We start from the raw sequence: 16,078 nt of genomic DNA on the forward strand, positions 1-16,078 counted from the left end.
GATTCCTGCATCTGCTACAGTATTATAGTAGTGTTAGATTTTACATAATACAAACACACACTTCTGTTTCTTTTCACACCAATCATCTTATATGCAAATACAGTAGTAAGAATTTGAACACGTACAGACAGAAAGATTAATTATTGTAAGTATTAACTCGGTTAGTTAAAATAAATAAAATAATTTATGTAGCAATCTTTTTTGCACGTGCCAGATCAGTATGGTCCTCTGAACTTTGCTATACACAACCACATCAGTTCTGGACCCATCTGTATAGATGAGGTGAAAGCCAGAGGATCCTGATCTGGAATACAGCTGATGGGGCATCGGTGGCTGCAAGGCATTTCTTAATTAGAGATGAGGGATATTTGTAGTAATCCACAAGTAGCTGGATTACTTTTGCAGCCTCTTTAGTCAGTTGATTTTCATCATTATTTTGGATGCCGACAAGCCCTTCATCCTACACAAAGTCGATTGTCCATGATTTTTAATTGTCTTAATCGCTACCTTGCTGTTCATATAAATAACTTTTTTGGATGCCAGCCAAATTCCAGCTGACCATGTATATCCAAGATGCCCTTGAAATTGCAATTTCCTCAGCCTTGTCATTCGAGAAAAAAAGAAATGTTTACTGGATTTTCATCCCGCTTACTTCTATCAGTATATACACGAATAACATTTTTGCCTTCCAGCCGAGAATCAATACATCGGTCTATCATATTCTACATAGATAATCTCTTGAATCTGATTCCATGTATCAGAATTGCTTTTGGTGAGCTGCTGGTCCTTGAGATCAATGGGGATGATATTTGCCCCCTAAGGGTGCCTCACTTTTTAGGTTGAAAAAGAAGCAAAAAATTATTTGTGATTGGGGTAAAAAAGATAAATGTACATTTATTAAACGTTAACAAATCAACAATCTACATCACATTTCCAGGCCTGGCAATAGATTTACTAGATTTATTTTTAATGTAACCAAGTTGAAGAATGTGCCAAATGAAAAGCAATTTCCTCCACCGCCCAATATATAAATTGTGTTGTCCTCATGTAGCTCACTTGTGTGATTATGAAACATGTAAGGTTTGTCAAAATCGACCTGTTACAAAAGAAAATTAATCGTCACTTCAAAACTAAAATTATTTGGGCTTACATACACATAGCGATATTTCCTGAAAGATTAAAGTTTCCAAATGGAGCAATGTGCAAACCGGTTGTGCAACAGTTGTACTAACACCTCCGAAAAAGAGCAGGGTATTTGAAACCAAATGCATAGTGTGACCGTATCTTGGTTTGATTTCCACTGTGAGCTTAGACCAATGAGCAAATGTTCCCTCTTGCAATGCCTAAAAGTTTATTAATTGGAAAAAAAAAGTGCTTTATATAATAAACAAAATAACCTTTAAATATATTATAAAAAAACAAAATAACCTTTAATTCCATTTTCCAGACATCTCCAAGAGGTTTGAATTCATTGCTTAAACCACCGCTTAAGTACATGCAATTGTTGTTTGATGCTGTTGCATGTGAAAACCGATCGGCTGGTTGGATGTCAATCGGAAGCAATTCCTCCCATAAACCTTCATCTGTGCCTACAATATTTAATTTCCAGCAGTCTCCAAGAACCTTAAACAATTTATGTTCTGTAAACTTTAATTACACTCATTAAATTCACTAGTTTCGTGGTCCACTTGACCAATTAATATCTTTCAATTAATTAAGGTTTTTAGTTGAGATAAAAAAGTCAGTGTCACGAGCGGGATTCGAACCCCGAATTAATTACACTAATGAAATACATAATTTACACTTAGGATTTAGGATCAAGTTTCACAACAGACCGAAAATTGGAACATAGTCAAATACTCTCCACATATATCTCGATAAGGAAAAAATCAAATAGATGCTCAACAAACCAAGGTTATCCACCTGCTCAATGACTATCATCTCTGTATCAAATATGTGAAGCTGCATTTATTTTGTTAATGCAAAAATGGGGACCTTGCTAAATCAAAAATAATGAGGAAATAGAAATTATCAATGAATTGCTCACTCTGAGGGACAGTTTTGCTAAGAACACAAAAAAACGAGCAGAATTGGCATTTGGGAGTTGTACCTTGAAGTACCAAGATGATCATATTAAAGGCAGTCATTCGAGCTATTTTACCTCATGTAGCTTAGGTGTGAGATTATGAGGAGTCTGTGCCAGTGGAACGTGTGTTGTATATGTTTGTTAGAAATTTTTTTTTTGCCAAGTTACATGCCACATTAGAGTGCCATATCAACCTACATGTTGGACTCTACCTTACCTAGTAAATGTGGCCTGGCAAATGCCTTCTAAAAAATGTTGGCAGTAGAATGCATAAAAGAAGATGAGTTTTGGGAAGGCAGTTTCTTATAGTATGATATCCTGGTTCACCTTCCTCGGTACTTGAAAAAGATGTAACAATTATTTAAAAAATTTGCCAATGAAAAACTAACAAATTTCAAGATATGAGCCCAACAGACGAACAAATTTAAGCTGTAATGGAGGATGACTATTAGGTGTACAAACCTAGAAAATGATGTAGGAGAGGATCTCAATGTGGCCAGGTGGATCATTGGTTTGAGAACAGCCTATCCCTAAATCTTAACATCAAACCCTATGATGAAGATAGACATGCAGGCAAAGTGCTCGAGATGCAGCACGGATGCTGAGGAAGACACACCACATTTTTTGCCTGTACCCGGCCCTTAATGAAGTTAGAAAGGTAGTAAATTCTGCCCAGACATGGCGAATGGATTAATAAACAAAAATGTCTCAACCATGCATGCTTTGAAAATTTCAATTATTTTAAGTACCTGAAGATCTGACGTTCTTCCCCCGAATACAATTAATGAGCCATTAAGGCTGGAGCCAGAATGCCTCCATCTTGCTCTTGGTGAATTATGCTTAACATTTAATTCCTTTATTTTTACTTCATCGCCTTGGAAAAATATTAAATGTGGTTTTTCATTAATGGCCCTAGAAATTAGTCATGCATTAGGATTATTTTTAGATGAGTTAGTTTATGCCCAGTTTACTTCAATGGTGAAGTTCTTCCTCCATAAAACACTACACAGTCATTATTAATTACAGTACATGTTGAAAATAATGAATCCGTTACTGCTGTGCACTCAAGTGTAACATTTTGATATGTTTCTGTTTCTAAGTTTATAATTAGCAGTTCTTTTATTCTCCCATGACGAGTTTCTTGACAGCCGAATCCTCCCAGTACAAAAAGTTTTTTTTTGTTTACAAAAGAACAATGTGCAAATCTGTTAATTTGTATTTTTGTCGAAGTTTCTACATTTAAATGTTTCTCTGCTCCTTCTATAACAATGAGTCACACCATTAAATTTGGTATTTTTTGGTATTTATTAACTCACTTTTTGTCTGCGATTTTGTTAAAAATTGAGGATAATTACAGCATCCGTTGATCGCAATTGATAACGTATAGTGAGAACACTTCAGGTGCCATTCTTCCCATTCATCAAAAGGCTCCAAGTTAAAAATTTGCCTTTGTTTTTCATGATGTAGTAGTCTGTTGAAAATGACCATTGCAGTGACGCTTCTAGAGTGCTCCCAACCCTTTAAATTTACATTATACAGTTAACTGAAAAAATGAAAAGTAAAACATAATTACCAACACATTTCAAATAACGTTCTTCTTGGCTTTCAGGAGTTTTATAAGTGTCTAGGGATTTAAGAGGGTTTTGAATTTTTATGAAATGCCTCTTCATCACCTGCCCAAAGCCATCATCAGGATTTATCTGCTCATAGTTTAGAAAGACAACGTTTTTAAATTTATGTGCTGACCATCTGATCAGTTCTGTCGACCTGAAACAAAATTGATTTACTTCATAATATTAATTATTTTACTAGTATAAATTAAATTTAAAAAACCTGTTTTCTTCCATGTAAGTAATAGCACATTCTGAAAATATTATAGTCGGCTTTTCAAAATCAAAACCGCATTTCATCAAATGTCTCTCAACCATTTGAACATCACTAAGATCCTGGGCAAAAATGTTATACCGATCACTTGTAACACCTACAGGATCTGCGATTTCTGTAACAATTTTTAAAAATAACCAACATGTAAGAAATATCATTTAAATTACATAAATTGACAACTGACCTTGTATATTTGTCAACATTTGCTTCAACTTATCACATGCTTGAACGCAGGATATTTTGTTCTTTACCACATCGACGAAATCAATCTCGAAATGTGTAACGCCTTCGTAGTTATGAACAATTCGGAAATAAGTCGTATCAAAACCAGCTCCGAGGGAGAGTACCTAGATCGAAAATTTCACGAATTGAAGGAGAGTAATATTTAAATTGATTTTAACAACCTGTTTGTAATTTGAATCGAGGTAATACTTGACAGCCGTTTGGACGACAAGCGATCGTACAAAGTAGCCAATGTTGATCAACGGTGCTCTCCTTGTCGGTTTCATGACAAAATATTGAAGGAATTCATCCTCAAAATAGCCCCTTTGCACCATCGAAAGTTTTGAGACGATACTCGAATCATTTGTACCTTGAACCTAAATATAATATGAAATTTGATTTATAACATTAAATCAATTTGCTTACCAATGATTCCATTTTATATAATCAGCTTGTTCGGTTATTGAAATTTTATAAATTTGTCTTAGTGATTTGACAATATTTATGGTTTTTTGACATATTTGCAACTTTGTTTTCTTTCTGCTGTGGCCCACGTGGGGAAGGTTTCAGATAATAAGTTGCTTAGTAGAGGGGAGGGCTTAGGAGATGCTTAAAATCTTTTCATTTATAACAAGTTTTGTTATATTTTCGATTCATGTATAATAATGTACGTTGTGATGTTACTTTTATTTTCTTTTTTTCATCATGGGGAGTCTTTATCTTGTATCTAGTCATTAGATGTTGTTCATTATAATGTTAATATTGTGAAAAAATACAACATAACCATGATGTTATATATTACATTTAATACAAAATATTTATATGGTATACAGTATGATATCGAAATGATGTACATATGAAATTCAAATTATTATTTTATTATTATTTATTGTAATTTTTGGTACAATTTACAGGAGGTCTAGCCTTAAATAGCTTTTGTCTTTACATACCAACTTTTGCTTCTATATATATATAGCAAGTATCAAAAGTAAAAGAACATAATAAACTAAAGTTCAGCTATCAATTCAGTGTTTCTTTTTTTAATAACTATCAGTGCAATTATTATGTTCTTATGTTCATTATACTTTAGTATATTGCCTCTGTAACTAAAAAATTAAATCAACAATTCCTTTGCTAAAAAGAAAAGAAAGATTAAGCTGTTTCTTTACATTTCTATGCTAATGTATATGCATCACATATGTTATATTCATACTACCACATACCTTCTACTTACATGCTCTTAATCCTCATGATCTTAATTTTAATGCTTCCTTAAAAAAATTACAGCCTTTACTGATTTGTTTCTGGAGAATGAGAAAATTAGTAAGAGGCATAGCTGATCTTTTAAGGATACTACTAAATTCGAGAGATGCCGGCTTAGGTAATGATCCTTTACTCCAATATATATTGGACATTTAGAAACATATGCAATAACTTTTCGTTTTCTTACAAATTGCACATACTACAATGTTGCTATTTATTTCAAAAGTATTTCTATAAAAAAACTCCAATTACATGATTATTCCTTGTTTTTATATACCAATATAGTTTGTCAGATAAAATTCTACTAAAATCCAAAACTATGGTCTGTTGGTGGGGTGGTGGAAGACTTAAGAAAATGTTCTTAAAAGGTAAAATAGTGGACTGCGTGAATTACTACAAAAACCTTGTTATCAACTTCACTACTTCCTTGACGATGAAGCATCAGTGCGGAGAGAAGTCCAGCATCGCTAAGTACACTGTTAATATTCTGTGATGCAAAATAATGACAAACAGGAAGAAAAACACCAGAGAAAAAGACAGTGATATTTAACCGCACCCTGTGGCCTGCAGTATGTTACAGTGTGCAGGTCTGGGGTTATGGAGGAATTAGAAAAAGTTCAGAAATAATTTATTAAGAAACTTCTCTGCCAATTAGCACTCCAGACTACATCTTATATATTGAGAGCTCGGTCACACTGCTCTCCAGCTACACTCTGAGCCTGTATCTGAAATATATTAAAAAAGTACTGAACCACACATGTGACAGACTTATACAGTTTTTGACTGATGTATAGCCGAATGTATAGCCGAAATAAAGGCATATTGTGGCATAAGCAGCTGTCAGAGTTAGGGAGGCTGTACGGGGTAAGAGTAAGTATGGAGAAACCTGAATACCACTGACCTGTTTACAAAGTGGGAGGCAAGAAAAAGGATCGATCTAGCAATCAATGTAGTATATCATTGAAAGGTTAGTTAGAGCAAGGATATTAAGTAAATAATATTAAAATAATAAATTGAATTGTGTATATCTAATGATGTATTTGAAGGTGGTAATTGATAACCAACTATCTTGAAAGATGGGAATATAAGAACCTGTGGCATACTAGGCTAGGTCAAACTGGTAAAAGAGAGATACAAAATTATAATAAATTGTGATACATTGTTTCAATTACTTGCAGATCCAAAATAAAAAAAAGGTTGATTCGTACGACATTAATGATGGTGAAGGATGATGATGAACTGTGTGTCCGAGAAAAATATGATTTTGACTAATGACACCAAATGAAATCAATTTTTCATTGAGGGTGTTTTTTTTTTAATTTATTTTTTTTATTTGGTATTTAATGAGTAAGCTTTCTAAATAATTTTTAAATGAAATAATTTTACAAATGAAGAAAGGGTGAAGGAAAATTCCTTAGGTATATTAGGCATAGTAAAACTGATCAATATCAGAATTCCACTCTTAAAAAAATTAAATGTAATGTTCCATTTTTGGCAAGATTTGGTGATCAACCATCTGGATGAAATTGGAATTAATCCTTACATAATTCCAACACCTTGATATTAAGACAAGTCATCCATTTAAAAAACAGTCATGACTCAACCATTGCTTTTAGCAAATAACTCGAAAACGGTTGTGAAATCGGGCAAAATGGAAGGTGAATTTCCTATTGATTGCTAAAGGGCATCGCTCCAGGATGATTTCCTGGTTCCACAGCTCAATTTGAAATTTTCGTAAAAAGTGTACAAATTGACATATTCCAGAATTTTTGAATTTAGTCATGGGGCTTGGAAAACATTTAAAAAAGCCATCTTGTTCAGAGTAAAATTTTCTGAAAAATGAGACGTTGTGCAGGTCTGTGACTTAAACGTCTTTGAATATATGCTTTTCCAAAGTTAGCCATTTTTTTCGTGCAAAAACAAGGTGGTGGTTTTTTTGATGGGCAGTGTATATTTATGTGTATGTGTGATTATTAATTATTTATTTCTTATTTACAAATTAGATGTATAGTGAATGAATTGATCTGAATTAATATTTATTTGTGTGCATATGGTTCAACTTTGAATTTGTTGGAAAAAAAAGGCGTTAAATAGTACAATAGAAGTTTTTTAAAAATCGATTTTATTGACAATTCATTATGCAACTTCACATTACAAATTGGCTAGACCGAAGAAAACATAAAAATAAAAAATTTACATTAAATATATTATAAATATATCCTTTATACAGCCTTTGAGAACTCATTGAGTTGAACGCCCTGTAAAATTTTGATTGGTAGGGCGAATTGAGTGCAACGACCTGCACTGTTAACTTAGCACCTTAACGATATACTAAACAAATCACACCATTAGGTCATGAGGTCTTAAACCCCTTTGTAGATAACAGAAAATTTCAATGAGTGTACAATTCTAAAGGTACTACAATGCAGGAGATATCTATTTCTAGGTTATGATGCTTTAGGAACCCCAAAACAAGTAATAAGGGGTAGAAGGAAAGGGTGGTTTGGGCATTTATTTGGAAGAGAATCCATCTCCTGTAGGGTCCAGAATCCATGGATAGTTGTTGGGACATTCAAGGCATGTGAACAGTCTGATGGTCTGCCCTGGCAGTTCTCTGGTTGTAAGAGGACATGGGTTGGGCAACGAGCAGTAGGGTTGCCCTTTGACATCACACTTTTCCTTCCACTCTTGGAAATCTCGGAGGGAGGACAGTTCAGTTGGATTCTGCATCCATTGGATTACCTGATAACACAAGATAATTATCGGTTAAAAATTCTTTTTATGAAATGTTGATTTTAATTCAAAAATCGAATTATTTGTAGTGGATTATTACCTGAAGCATAGTGACGAAATATACATCATTCTTGTCCAACATTTCTTCAATGAATTTGATAAGTTCTTCCTTGAATTCTTTCTTCGATTTTAGCCAAGATGCGTGGAAGTGAAGACCGAGGGGAGCCCTGTTGGTAGAGTAGTGGCGGTTGAAGTTATGCCTCAGAAGTCTTGCGAATTGTTCTCCGGTCTGAATGTTTGAGCAAGAATCAACCATGTGACAACCGGGTAGAGATTCATCAAAAGTCGGGTCGTCTCTCCTGTCGAGTTCGTTCATGACCATTTCCCAGATGGGATGACTCCTTGAAGGGCAGTTCTGAGCATTACCATTACACTTGTGAGGCATTCTGAAGTAGAGAGTGTACGGCCAGATTGGCACACGTCCAAGAGGAGCAGTGATGGATGCATCATAGACAAAGTATTGGTCAGCCATCATTTCGAATTGTTTGTTTCCTCCGACTCTCAAGTAAGGTGCTCTCACACCGATGATGGAACCGTCGGTGATATTGGCAAACCTTTCAACAATAAGCCTAGAGCCTGCCATTTCAGCTAGCCAATCGTCGTAGGAACCACCGGTCCAGTATTTCGGGTCGTCCTTGTGGGTGAGAGAAAATACTGAAATCTCGTGTCCTTTTCTGTGCAATTCCTGGACGGCGGCGTAGTTGGTGTATTTGTGGGAGACGAAGAACGTTCCCCTGACTTGGCAACCGTTGGGGTTTTGCCTCTGACCGTTAAAGATTTCATCGTACAGATCGATGTTGTCTACGTTGACGGCGCCGTTGAATGTGATCGTGATCATTTGAGGTACTTGATTGGGCTCAATAGCTCCAGGAATACGAGTACCGTCTGCGGAACAGAAGCAATCGGGAAGAGCGCACTGGGTAGGGTCGCAATCGGGTGCTCTGTTAGGATCAAGTTCAACAGCTGCAAGACAAATAAAACATTACCTAACCATCGAATTATATAAATAGTTAAGAGAATGATTAAATAGGATCCGGAAAATTTGGGATTTAGTTACTACATATTAAGAGAAAAGTGAAATATTAGAAAATTTGATTCTACTTTTTTAAATTTATATTAAATCGTGATTTGTACTTACTGCAGGCGTTTTCATCTGATTCGTCTTTACAGTCAGGCTTGTCATTGCAGAAAAGCTCTTTCTCAATACATTCGCCGTTTCCGCACGACAGTTTGCCTTCGGGACAGACGGGCTCGTCGGTCTTAAGGATCGGCATGACTTTCCTTGGTTCTGATAACAAAATTCTAATAAGCGAGACAATAGGGGAATAACAAAATACAAAGAATCGTAAAAACTAATATTCTAAGCTTTTAAAATTGAACACTTCTCGTCTGAATAATGTCGAGTCCAGTCAAGGAAATGGGTTCATTGTTAACAGACTCGTTAACGTGTACAAACGAAACAGAAGAGGAAAATGTGCAGAGTTAAAAATAGAAGTTAATATCATTAAAACACAGATTGAAAAAGAAGAGAAGAAGACAGGGCTTCACAGTCCCATGCCATTGAGATAGTTGAAACTTTTAAGTCGTAAATGGAAACACATATTGTTAAGGGAACAAAACATGTATTGCAAAACATGCTTTGTTAAAAACATCACAATAAAAATAGACTTACGTACTAACCGTTACCAGATCATTCTTCATGCCAATACAGAAAGGAAACTCATTCATCAACTTCTTTTATTTGATTTAAAAAGGTGAAAAGGTTCAAATTGTTTCTTTGGGTATTTTTTTTAAATGGAAAAGAGTTCCAGAGAGAATTCAAGTGAATTATATAATTTATTTCATGCATTCTAAATATGTGGGTACTACGGTTGCAATGTTATTAGTAAAAATCAATCAACTGTTAATAACCCCATGACCAGAGATATTAGTTATAAAAAAATTCATACTGTTAAAGCACACAAATAAGCGTAAGGAGGAAGGAAGGGGATAAAGTGTACAAAGGAATTGACATGTAGTGCGTCAATTCTACTGTTCGGCTTCAAAAAATACCATTACGCAGTCATTCTATAGTAATAAGGGGTTTTCAACAAGCAGTCTACCGCGGATCAAACAACTACAATTTTTCCCATTTTACGGCTGGATTTTGAGTGATTTTTTTGTTCTCCGGTGCCCAAGGACTTACTATCGAGGCGGTCACAGTTGGATACCTTCCCGCGCCAGTCGCATGTCTGTTTGTCAATATCGAAGGCAAGGCCAGAGGGGCAACTTATCTGTTTCATACCAGCCTTGGTGCACCTGATCGGACAAAAAATTGATCCTTAAATATAAAAAGCATAAAAAAGGAAAAGGCGAGGGCGGTGTGCGAGAACAAGCCGTTTCCGCCTTCTGGCGCTTTTGTTTATGCTAAACCTGCCAGGCGGAGCCGTCGTGCCGGTTTAGCATACTCCAAGTGGTCGAAGAATGCCTATTTCGTTCAACTGTGCGATTCTCGTTCAGAAATTTCCTTTTAGCATTTCATTTTTTAAAGCCACCTGATGCTTGATGCTGACGATCAGGCCAAAACTGAATTTTTTTGGCATCATGATCATATTAATAAAAGACAAATACTAAGCAACACAATTTAGGTTAATTTAATGAATTATCAAACGTGGATGATGTAAAAATATCCAAATAATTTGATATTTTGTTACTTCGTAACAAACAAAAATCAGGTTTAACCCTTATAAACGTGTAAAGGGAAAATTTATAATAATTTCACACAGTTTAATTTTGAGAAGTTCAAACTTCAAATAGAACAAAACTAATGATAGTCATATTCTTTATTTGAAAATTTGAAAAATGTCAAATATTGAGATTTTTGTAGAAACATCGCATACAGTTTTATAAATGTGACCTCTGAAGAAAGATGATAAATCTTGACTTTGGGTATAAAGTACTGTTTTTTTTTTTAATTTTTTGAACATAAAGATCATAAATTAATCGAGTCGTGTTGCGTAAGTGGCTTTGACTCTAAGAATTGATTGAACGATGATGTTCAAATGAAAAAAGAAAAAAAAGACCACACTAAAAGCATCAGATTTAGGCCGAGAAAGGCGCAGCTGACTCAAGTCTATCGCGATTAAACAATTTTCAGACGGGGATATTTGTAGTTTTGAGTTAGTTGTACACGCATATTAGTTAGATTTGTTCTCACTGACCGTTCCTCTTAAATTTTACTTACTTTCTAGATCGTTACAATTCTTAACATTAGTTTTCCAGTCACACGTCTGCCGATCGATGTCGAAGGCGAGCGAGTTGGGGCACCTGACCCCGGCCAACCTCGTCTTCCCGTTCTCGGCCCCTTTGTCACACCTAAAGGCAAGAGCTTCTTTTCATCCCTGTTAGGTTCCAAACTGGACCTTGCGGTTCTTTTTTTTTACAATAACAATTCTCACTTCTTGCCGGGTTGGTTTTGGGAAATTCCGGCACAATTCAGACACTTTTCGACGTTGGTATCAAAAGATTTGATCAAATATTTGATACCTGATGTTATCAAGCGCTAGGCTAACAAGCAATGCTACATAAAGTTATTTACAGTTACAATTTGTTTTTCAAACAACTCAATTTGTATATATTTTAAATAAATAAATTATGAAAGAGTTTGAATAGTTTTTTTGAAACACTTTTTAGATTTGCTGAAAGTAAAATAAATGAATTGATAGATATAAGTAAAATATAATGTAATATTATATGTATACATATTTCTATTGTTTTATAAATAACATCAATGGTTCTACTATTATTATAAATACAAATATTTTGCCTAGTCTGTTAAATCATGTTATTTATTATAAAGAAAAAATAAGGTGGTGAAACTTTATCTTATTTTCAATGTTCAATATGTTTATTTAAATTAGTATTGCTGTTGTGTAAACATGTTTCCTTGAATTTAAAGAAAATTTATACTTAGAAACCTACTTGTTTTTAAGTTATAAAAGTCATTTATTAAATTATTTATAAATAGACAATTCCACAGATCATAGAAATAAAATTTATTATAATGTATTGTGTCTGAGTTCAACCAGATTGACCATTTTACGTTATTGTTTCAGTGAATTACAAATTATTCCTTTCAAATAAAGGTGTGACCTGGCCTATTGCCCTGAAACGCTAAAAAAAACCACACCCAGACCAGATATGGCGACATTCTTGTTTTTATAAAACCAGCTACGAAATTCTTATATATTTCTCGTCGATATTTTTCATTGGTTTTATTTAATTTTTCATTTGTTTTTTACCTTACGACATCCCTACAGTCTCCGCTCGTGGTGAGCCTGAAGTACTCGTCCGGCGGTCTGTCCCTGCAGAGTTCGTCGATGGACTGTCCTTCGTCTTCTCCATCGCCGTCGTCCTGCCGTTTCACTCTGGCTCCACATTCCACTCCGGCTGCGAGCAGAGTCACATATTAGAGATTTTTTATCGGTACAACAAATAACAAATAAAATATTTACGGGGTGGGGTAAATATTTTTAACCCATTGTTTACAAGTGAAAGCTGTTTACGCTACAGTCAGTGTGGGCAAGTGTGGGCTACGCCATTGTCTAGTGTTTCCTTTTTGACGAAATATTTAACATCTAAGTTAGATAACAGGGTGAAAGCCCATTGAGACTGGGCGTCAGTTTGTGACAAATTGGGTTGCGTCAGGGCATTACATGCAGAGTTATAAAGGCATCTTTTAAAAGTTTTCAATATTGATAAGAACTGAAAGCTCTTGTCAGAGAAACAGTCTTATAAAGACAAATTAATTTTAATTACAAACTGCTTTATGTACTTTGTTTTGTTGTTGAAAGAGTATTACTTTTAAATAAAAATGTACACGGATAATATCTTGGCTTCACCTTCTGAATAATTAGTATAACGAATGAATAGGAAAACAGAAATATATCGCCAATCTTAACATTCTTTAAACAGCTTTTTGCCTAAACGGTACCATGTTTTAGAACAAAGCTCAAAAAAAGAAAGTAAAACTATCCGACTGGTAACGATTTGATTATACTAAAGGTTTTTTCTTCAAGAGATTATTTGGTGGATTTAGTTGAATGACAGGGAAAATTGCTTTTTCCAAAGAAGCAGTTTTATATCGGTTGGAAGTACTTTCTAACATCGTGAAAGCTTGACGACCCTTTTTTTACAGATGAATGACACCATCAATTTGGCAATAAGAAGAGTAAAAACGTAGTGCCAGTTGTATTGTTTTCAAATATCAAGAATATTATAAGACTATTATTATCAAAGATTTATATAGTCTTAAACAACAAAAAAACACTAAGGGTTACATGAATTTTGTGTTTGTGCAAAATAAAGCTTGATTGAGATTATATAAGCAAATTTATTACATACAATTAACCAACAGTTTGTGCTAAATATTTTCGATGTCATAATTCAAATGAAAGATTATAAAAGAGTTACCGGTTTTGATCATTTTCAACGGGAATTAAATTAAACCAGGCGCATGTAACAACTTGAATTACTCCAGAATGTTAAGATTTCTTAAGAACTGACACTGGCCGTATAGATATTATAAATATAGTTTAAATGTTTTTTAGTGAAAGTAATATTAATTGGCTTTGACGTTAAGGAAAAGTAAGAACGTTATGACATAACAATAAAAAATATCTTAAACACATTAAAATTAATGATTTTCTTGTTGGTTCAAGGTTTTAAATTAGCTTAAAATGTCTTTATCTAGTATAAATTAATGCTGCGCTGAAACTCTCATTCCCCACTCTTTTTCTGACAAGTCTTTCACTCACTTTCTCCCTCAGAGGCTAACTTTTAAATCTTAAATTATCTAAATCTGAAGCCTCTTATTATCATATCATCTATCAGAATCTTTAAAATTTCTTTAGGTCAATTGTACCGGATCAAATAAATTGGATTTTCTTCTTTGGGAATTTCTAACTAATCCCCAAACTTGTGACCTTTTTAAATCAACGGTATTAATATTATTATTACTTATGACTGATATTTCGGGTTCATCTCTAATCTTATATTTTTTTAAGTTTTAATTAAAATTTCATAGCGTTTCACTAGAATTTACAGTACAAACAGTGATAAATAGTTATTAATGTTACTGTAGAAAAAAGAAAATAATTGTAAATAATTATTGCAACTATTTATTACACTAAATAATATACCATTTATTACTAAATGCATATACAATATTGATCGTTTATGAGAATTAGGATTGTTTTTTTATTAGCCGTACTTTTCAGGAATTGGATATTTATAATAATAGGTTTTGAAGAAGAAAATACATTAAACTGTAACGGTTATAGAAGAAAAATGTTAAAAATTATAATTACATAAAAAAATTGGACGTGGGAATAAATTCCCTTTCTACATCGGTCATTAAAACGGTATTCGTAGTAGACGTCCTTCTCTCTGCATCCTGGTCGAATAAGTAATGACTTTGACCAACTGGTTGTGTAACCGGTAAAACCATTAGGCATAAATAAAAAGGACAAAAAGACTTTTTGATTTTTGTGCTGAGGATGACTGCTCATGTCGAAGAAGTTGTCGAGCCGGTTTTAGTAATGTTTTTTATATATTTTTGTAGGACGGATATGGGAAGAACGGTGTGATCACGGTGTGATCACGGGGTGGTGGGGAGTTTTTGGACCAAGGACGGTAAATTTGGGGGAAAAAATTGAAGATTTATCTAACGTTCATAATCTCGAGGTCTTAAATAGTTAGAAAACTGTTTTAGTCAGTGGCAAAATGAATTTTTGAAACGAGGGAGATTTCGATGTTCAAAACGATTTTTTTTAAGAGACAAGGAGGAAGATTTGCACAATTTGCAATGTGCTTAAGAAAAAGGACACGCGAGTTTCCAAAGATTGTTGCGTAAGTACACTCAGCCAGACCGGCACAGAGACCTTTTCGAAACCGGTCAATCGCTAAAACGCCGTGGTGAAAAATAATGAGAAAAAATATACCTTCTGATTTTGACAAGGGGGGTGGGGAAGCTGGTTTATAATTTCTCTTTTCGACCCGTTCTTAGGGAATTTCATCTTTTCACTTCCGATCCATTCCCCACCACGAGAAACCGATACCGGTACACCCTCGGCGAGATCCTGGGCCGAGAGAAAGTGGTGAAAGACCAGGACATTCAGTACCGAGGGTGGTGGTGTCATTATGCAATTCGGGAGGGGGAATTAGGCCACCCCCTCTCGATGATGTTAATTGACGAATTTTTAAAAAATATTTAATTACACGGCTGAATAGCGGTTTGAATGTGGATGTCTTACCTGATAGTAGGATGAGGAGTAGCCCAGCTGCTGCTAGGAAGTCTCCCCTCGTCATGCTGTCGACTGTTCAGTGGGTCGACTAAGTCTGACTTTCTTAGCCTTCGTCGCCTCGACTTTCAACTCTACTTATACCGGGGGTGGGGACAGTCGAGTGGCACTATCCCTTCTTCTGCTGATCCTCACTTTCACCTCTGCCACAAGAGTGCGAGACGATGTCTTCATCCGATTCCAGAAACCAGAAGAACCAAGGAGATTGGAGTCTTCCGGGCTCTTTTGCCGTTCCGTTCACCATGTATATTGCCAAGCACTTTGCCGGAATTGTTTCTAGATGAAAGGTGTTACCTACTTTTCAACATTATTTTCTATTTTTAATAGTAGTAAACGATTTCGAAATAAAGTCAAATCATCAGGGAAAAGGTGAAATCGATATTAGTTTTAATCTCCTCAAAATCGTAGCATTCTTTTCTTTTCTTTTTATAGCCAGATTCTTCAGTTTATTGTTAAAATTAGGTACGTTAGAACTAGTTATATAATCAAA

General features: G+C 34.7%; 2 protein-coding genes across 3 annotated transcripts; both read right to left on the reverse strand.

The window, feature by feature from the left end:
- Nucleotides 1–868: 868 nt before the first annotated feature.
- Nucleotides 869–4,770, reverse strand: LOC106670676 (tRNA wybutosine-synthesizing protein 4-like). The gene is made up of 11 exons (XM_014401198.2): nt 4,619–4,770; nt 4,375–4,569; nt 4,155–4,317; nt 3,920–4,085; nt 3,664–3,853; nt 3,403–3,604; nt 3,058–3,346; nt 2,836–2,998; nt 1,429–1,623; nt 1,155–1,343; nt 869–1,096 (listed from the first exon to the last, which is right to left on the reverse strand). The coding sequence occupies exons 1-11, from the start codon at nt 4,628–4,630 to the stop codon at nt 926–928; spliced, it is 1,935 nt and encodes a 644-aa protein (XP_014256684.1). The 5' UTR covers nt 4,631–4,770; the 3' UTR covers nt 869–925.
- A 2,862-nt stretch (nt 4,771–7,632) lies between these two features.
- On the reverse strand, nt 7,633–15,655 carry LOC106670636. 2 transcript variants are annotated; one of them, XM_014401153.1, is made up of 6 exons: nt 15,541–15,655; nt 12,529–12,676; nt 10,434–10,546; nt 9,387–9,536; nt 8,289–9,211; nt 7,633–8,197 (listed from the first exon to the last, which is right to left on the reverse strand). In XM_014401153.1, the coding sequence occupies exons 1-6, from the start codon at nt 15,593–15,595 to the stop codon at nt 7,967–7,969; spliced, it is 1,620 nt and encodes a 539-aa protein (XP_014256639.1). In that variant the 5' UTR covers nt 15,596–15,655; the 3' UTR covers nt 7,633–7,966. The 2 variants fall into 2 exon arrangements, with proteins under 2 accessions (XP_014256639.1, XP_014256638.1); XM_014401152.1 differs by lacking the exon at nt 10,434–10,546 and adding an exon at nt 11,472–11,602 and having other exon boundaries at nt 15,541–15,654.
- Nucleotides 15,656–16,078: the final 423 nt, after the last annotated feature.

Source organism: Cimex lectularius, unplaced genomic scaffold, assembly GCF_000648675.2.
Source record: "Cimex lectularius strain Harlan isolate CLEC.00 unplaced genomic scaffold, Clec_2.1 scaffold58, whole genome shotgun sequence".
Taxonomy (NCBI): Eukaryota; Metazoa; Arthropoda; class Insecta; order Hemiptera; family Cimicidae; genus Cimex; species Cimex lectularius.

Coding starts and splice junctions, on each gene's coding strand:
- LOC106670676 (XM_014401198.2), bottom strand. Junction 4,318..4,374: donor TCGATTCAAATTACAAACAG/GTTGTTAAAATC, acceptor TTTTCGATCTAG/GTACTCTCCCTCGGAGCTGG. Junction 3,605..3,663: donor AAGAACGTTATTTGAAATGT/GTTGGTAATTAT, acceptor GTAAATTTAAAG/GGTTGGGAGCACTCTAGAAG.
- LOC106670636 (XM_014401152.1), bottom strand. CDS start 15,595: ATGACGAGGGGAGACTTCCTAGCAGCAGCTGGGCTACTCCTCATCCTA. Junction 12,677..15,540: donor ACTCCTCATCCTACTATCAG/GTAAGACATCCA, acceptor CTCTGCTCGCAG/CCGGAGTGGAATGTGGAGCC. Junction 9,537..11,471: donor GAATTGTAACGATCTAGAAA/GTAAGTAAAATT, acceptor TTTTGTTATCAG/AACCAAGGAAAGTCATGCCG.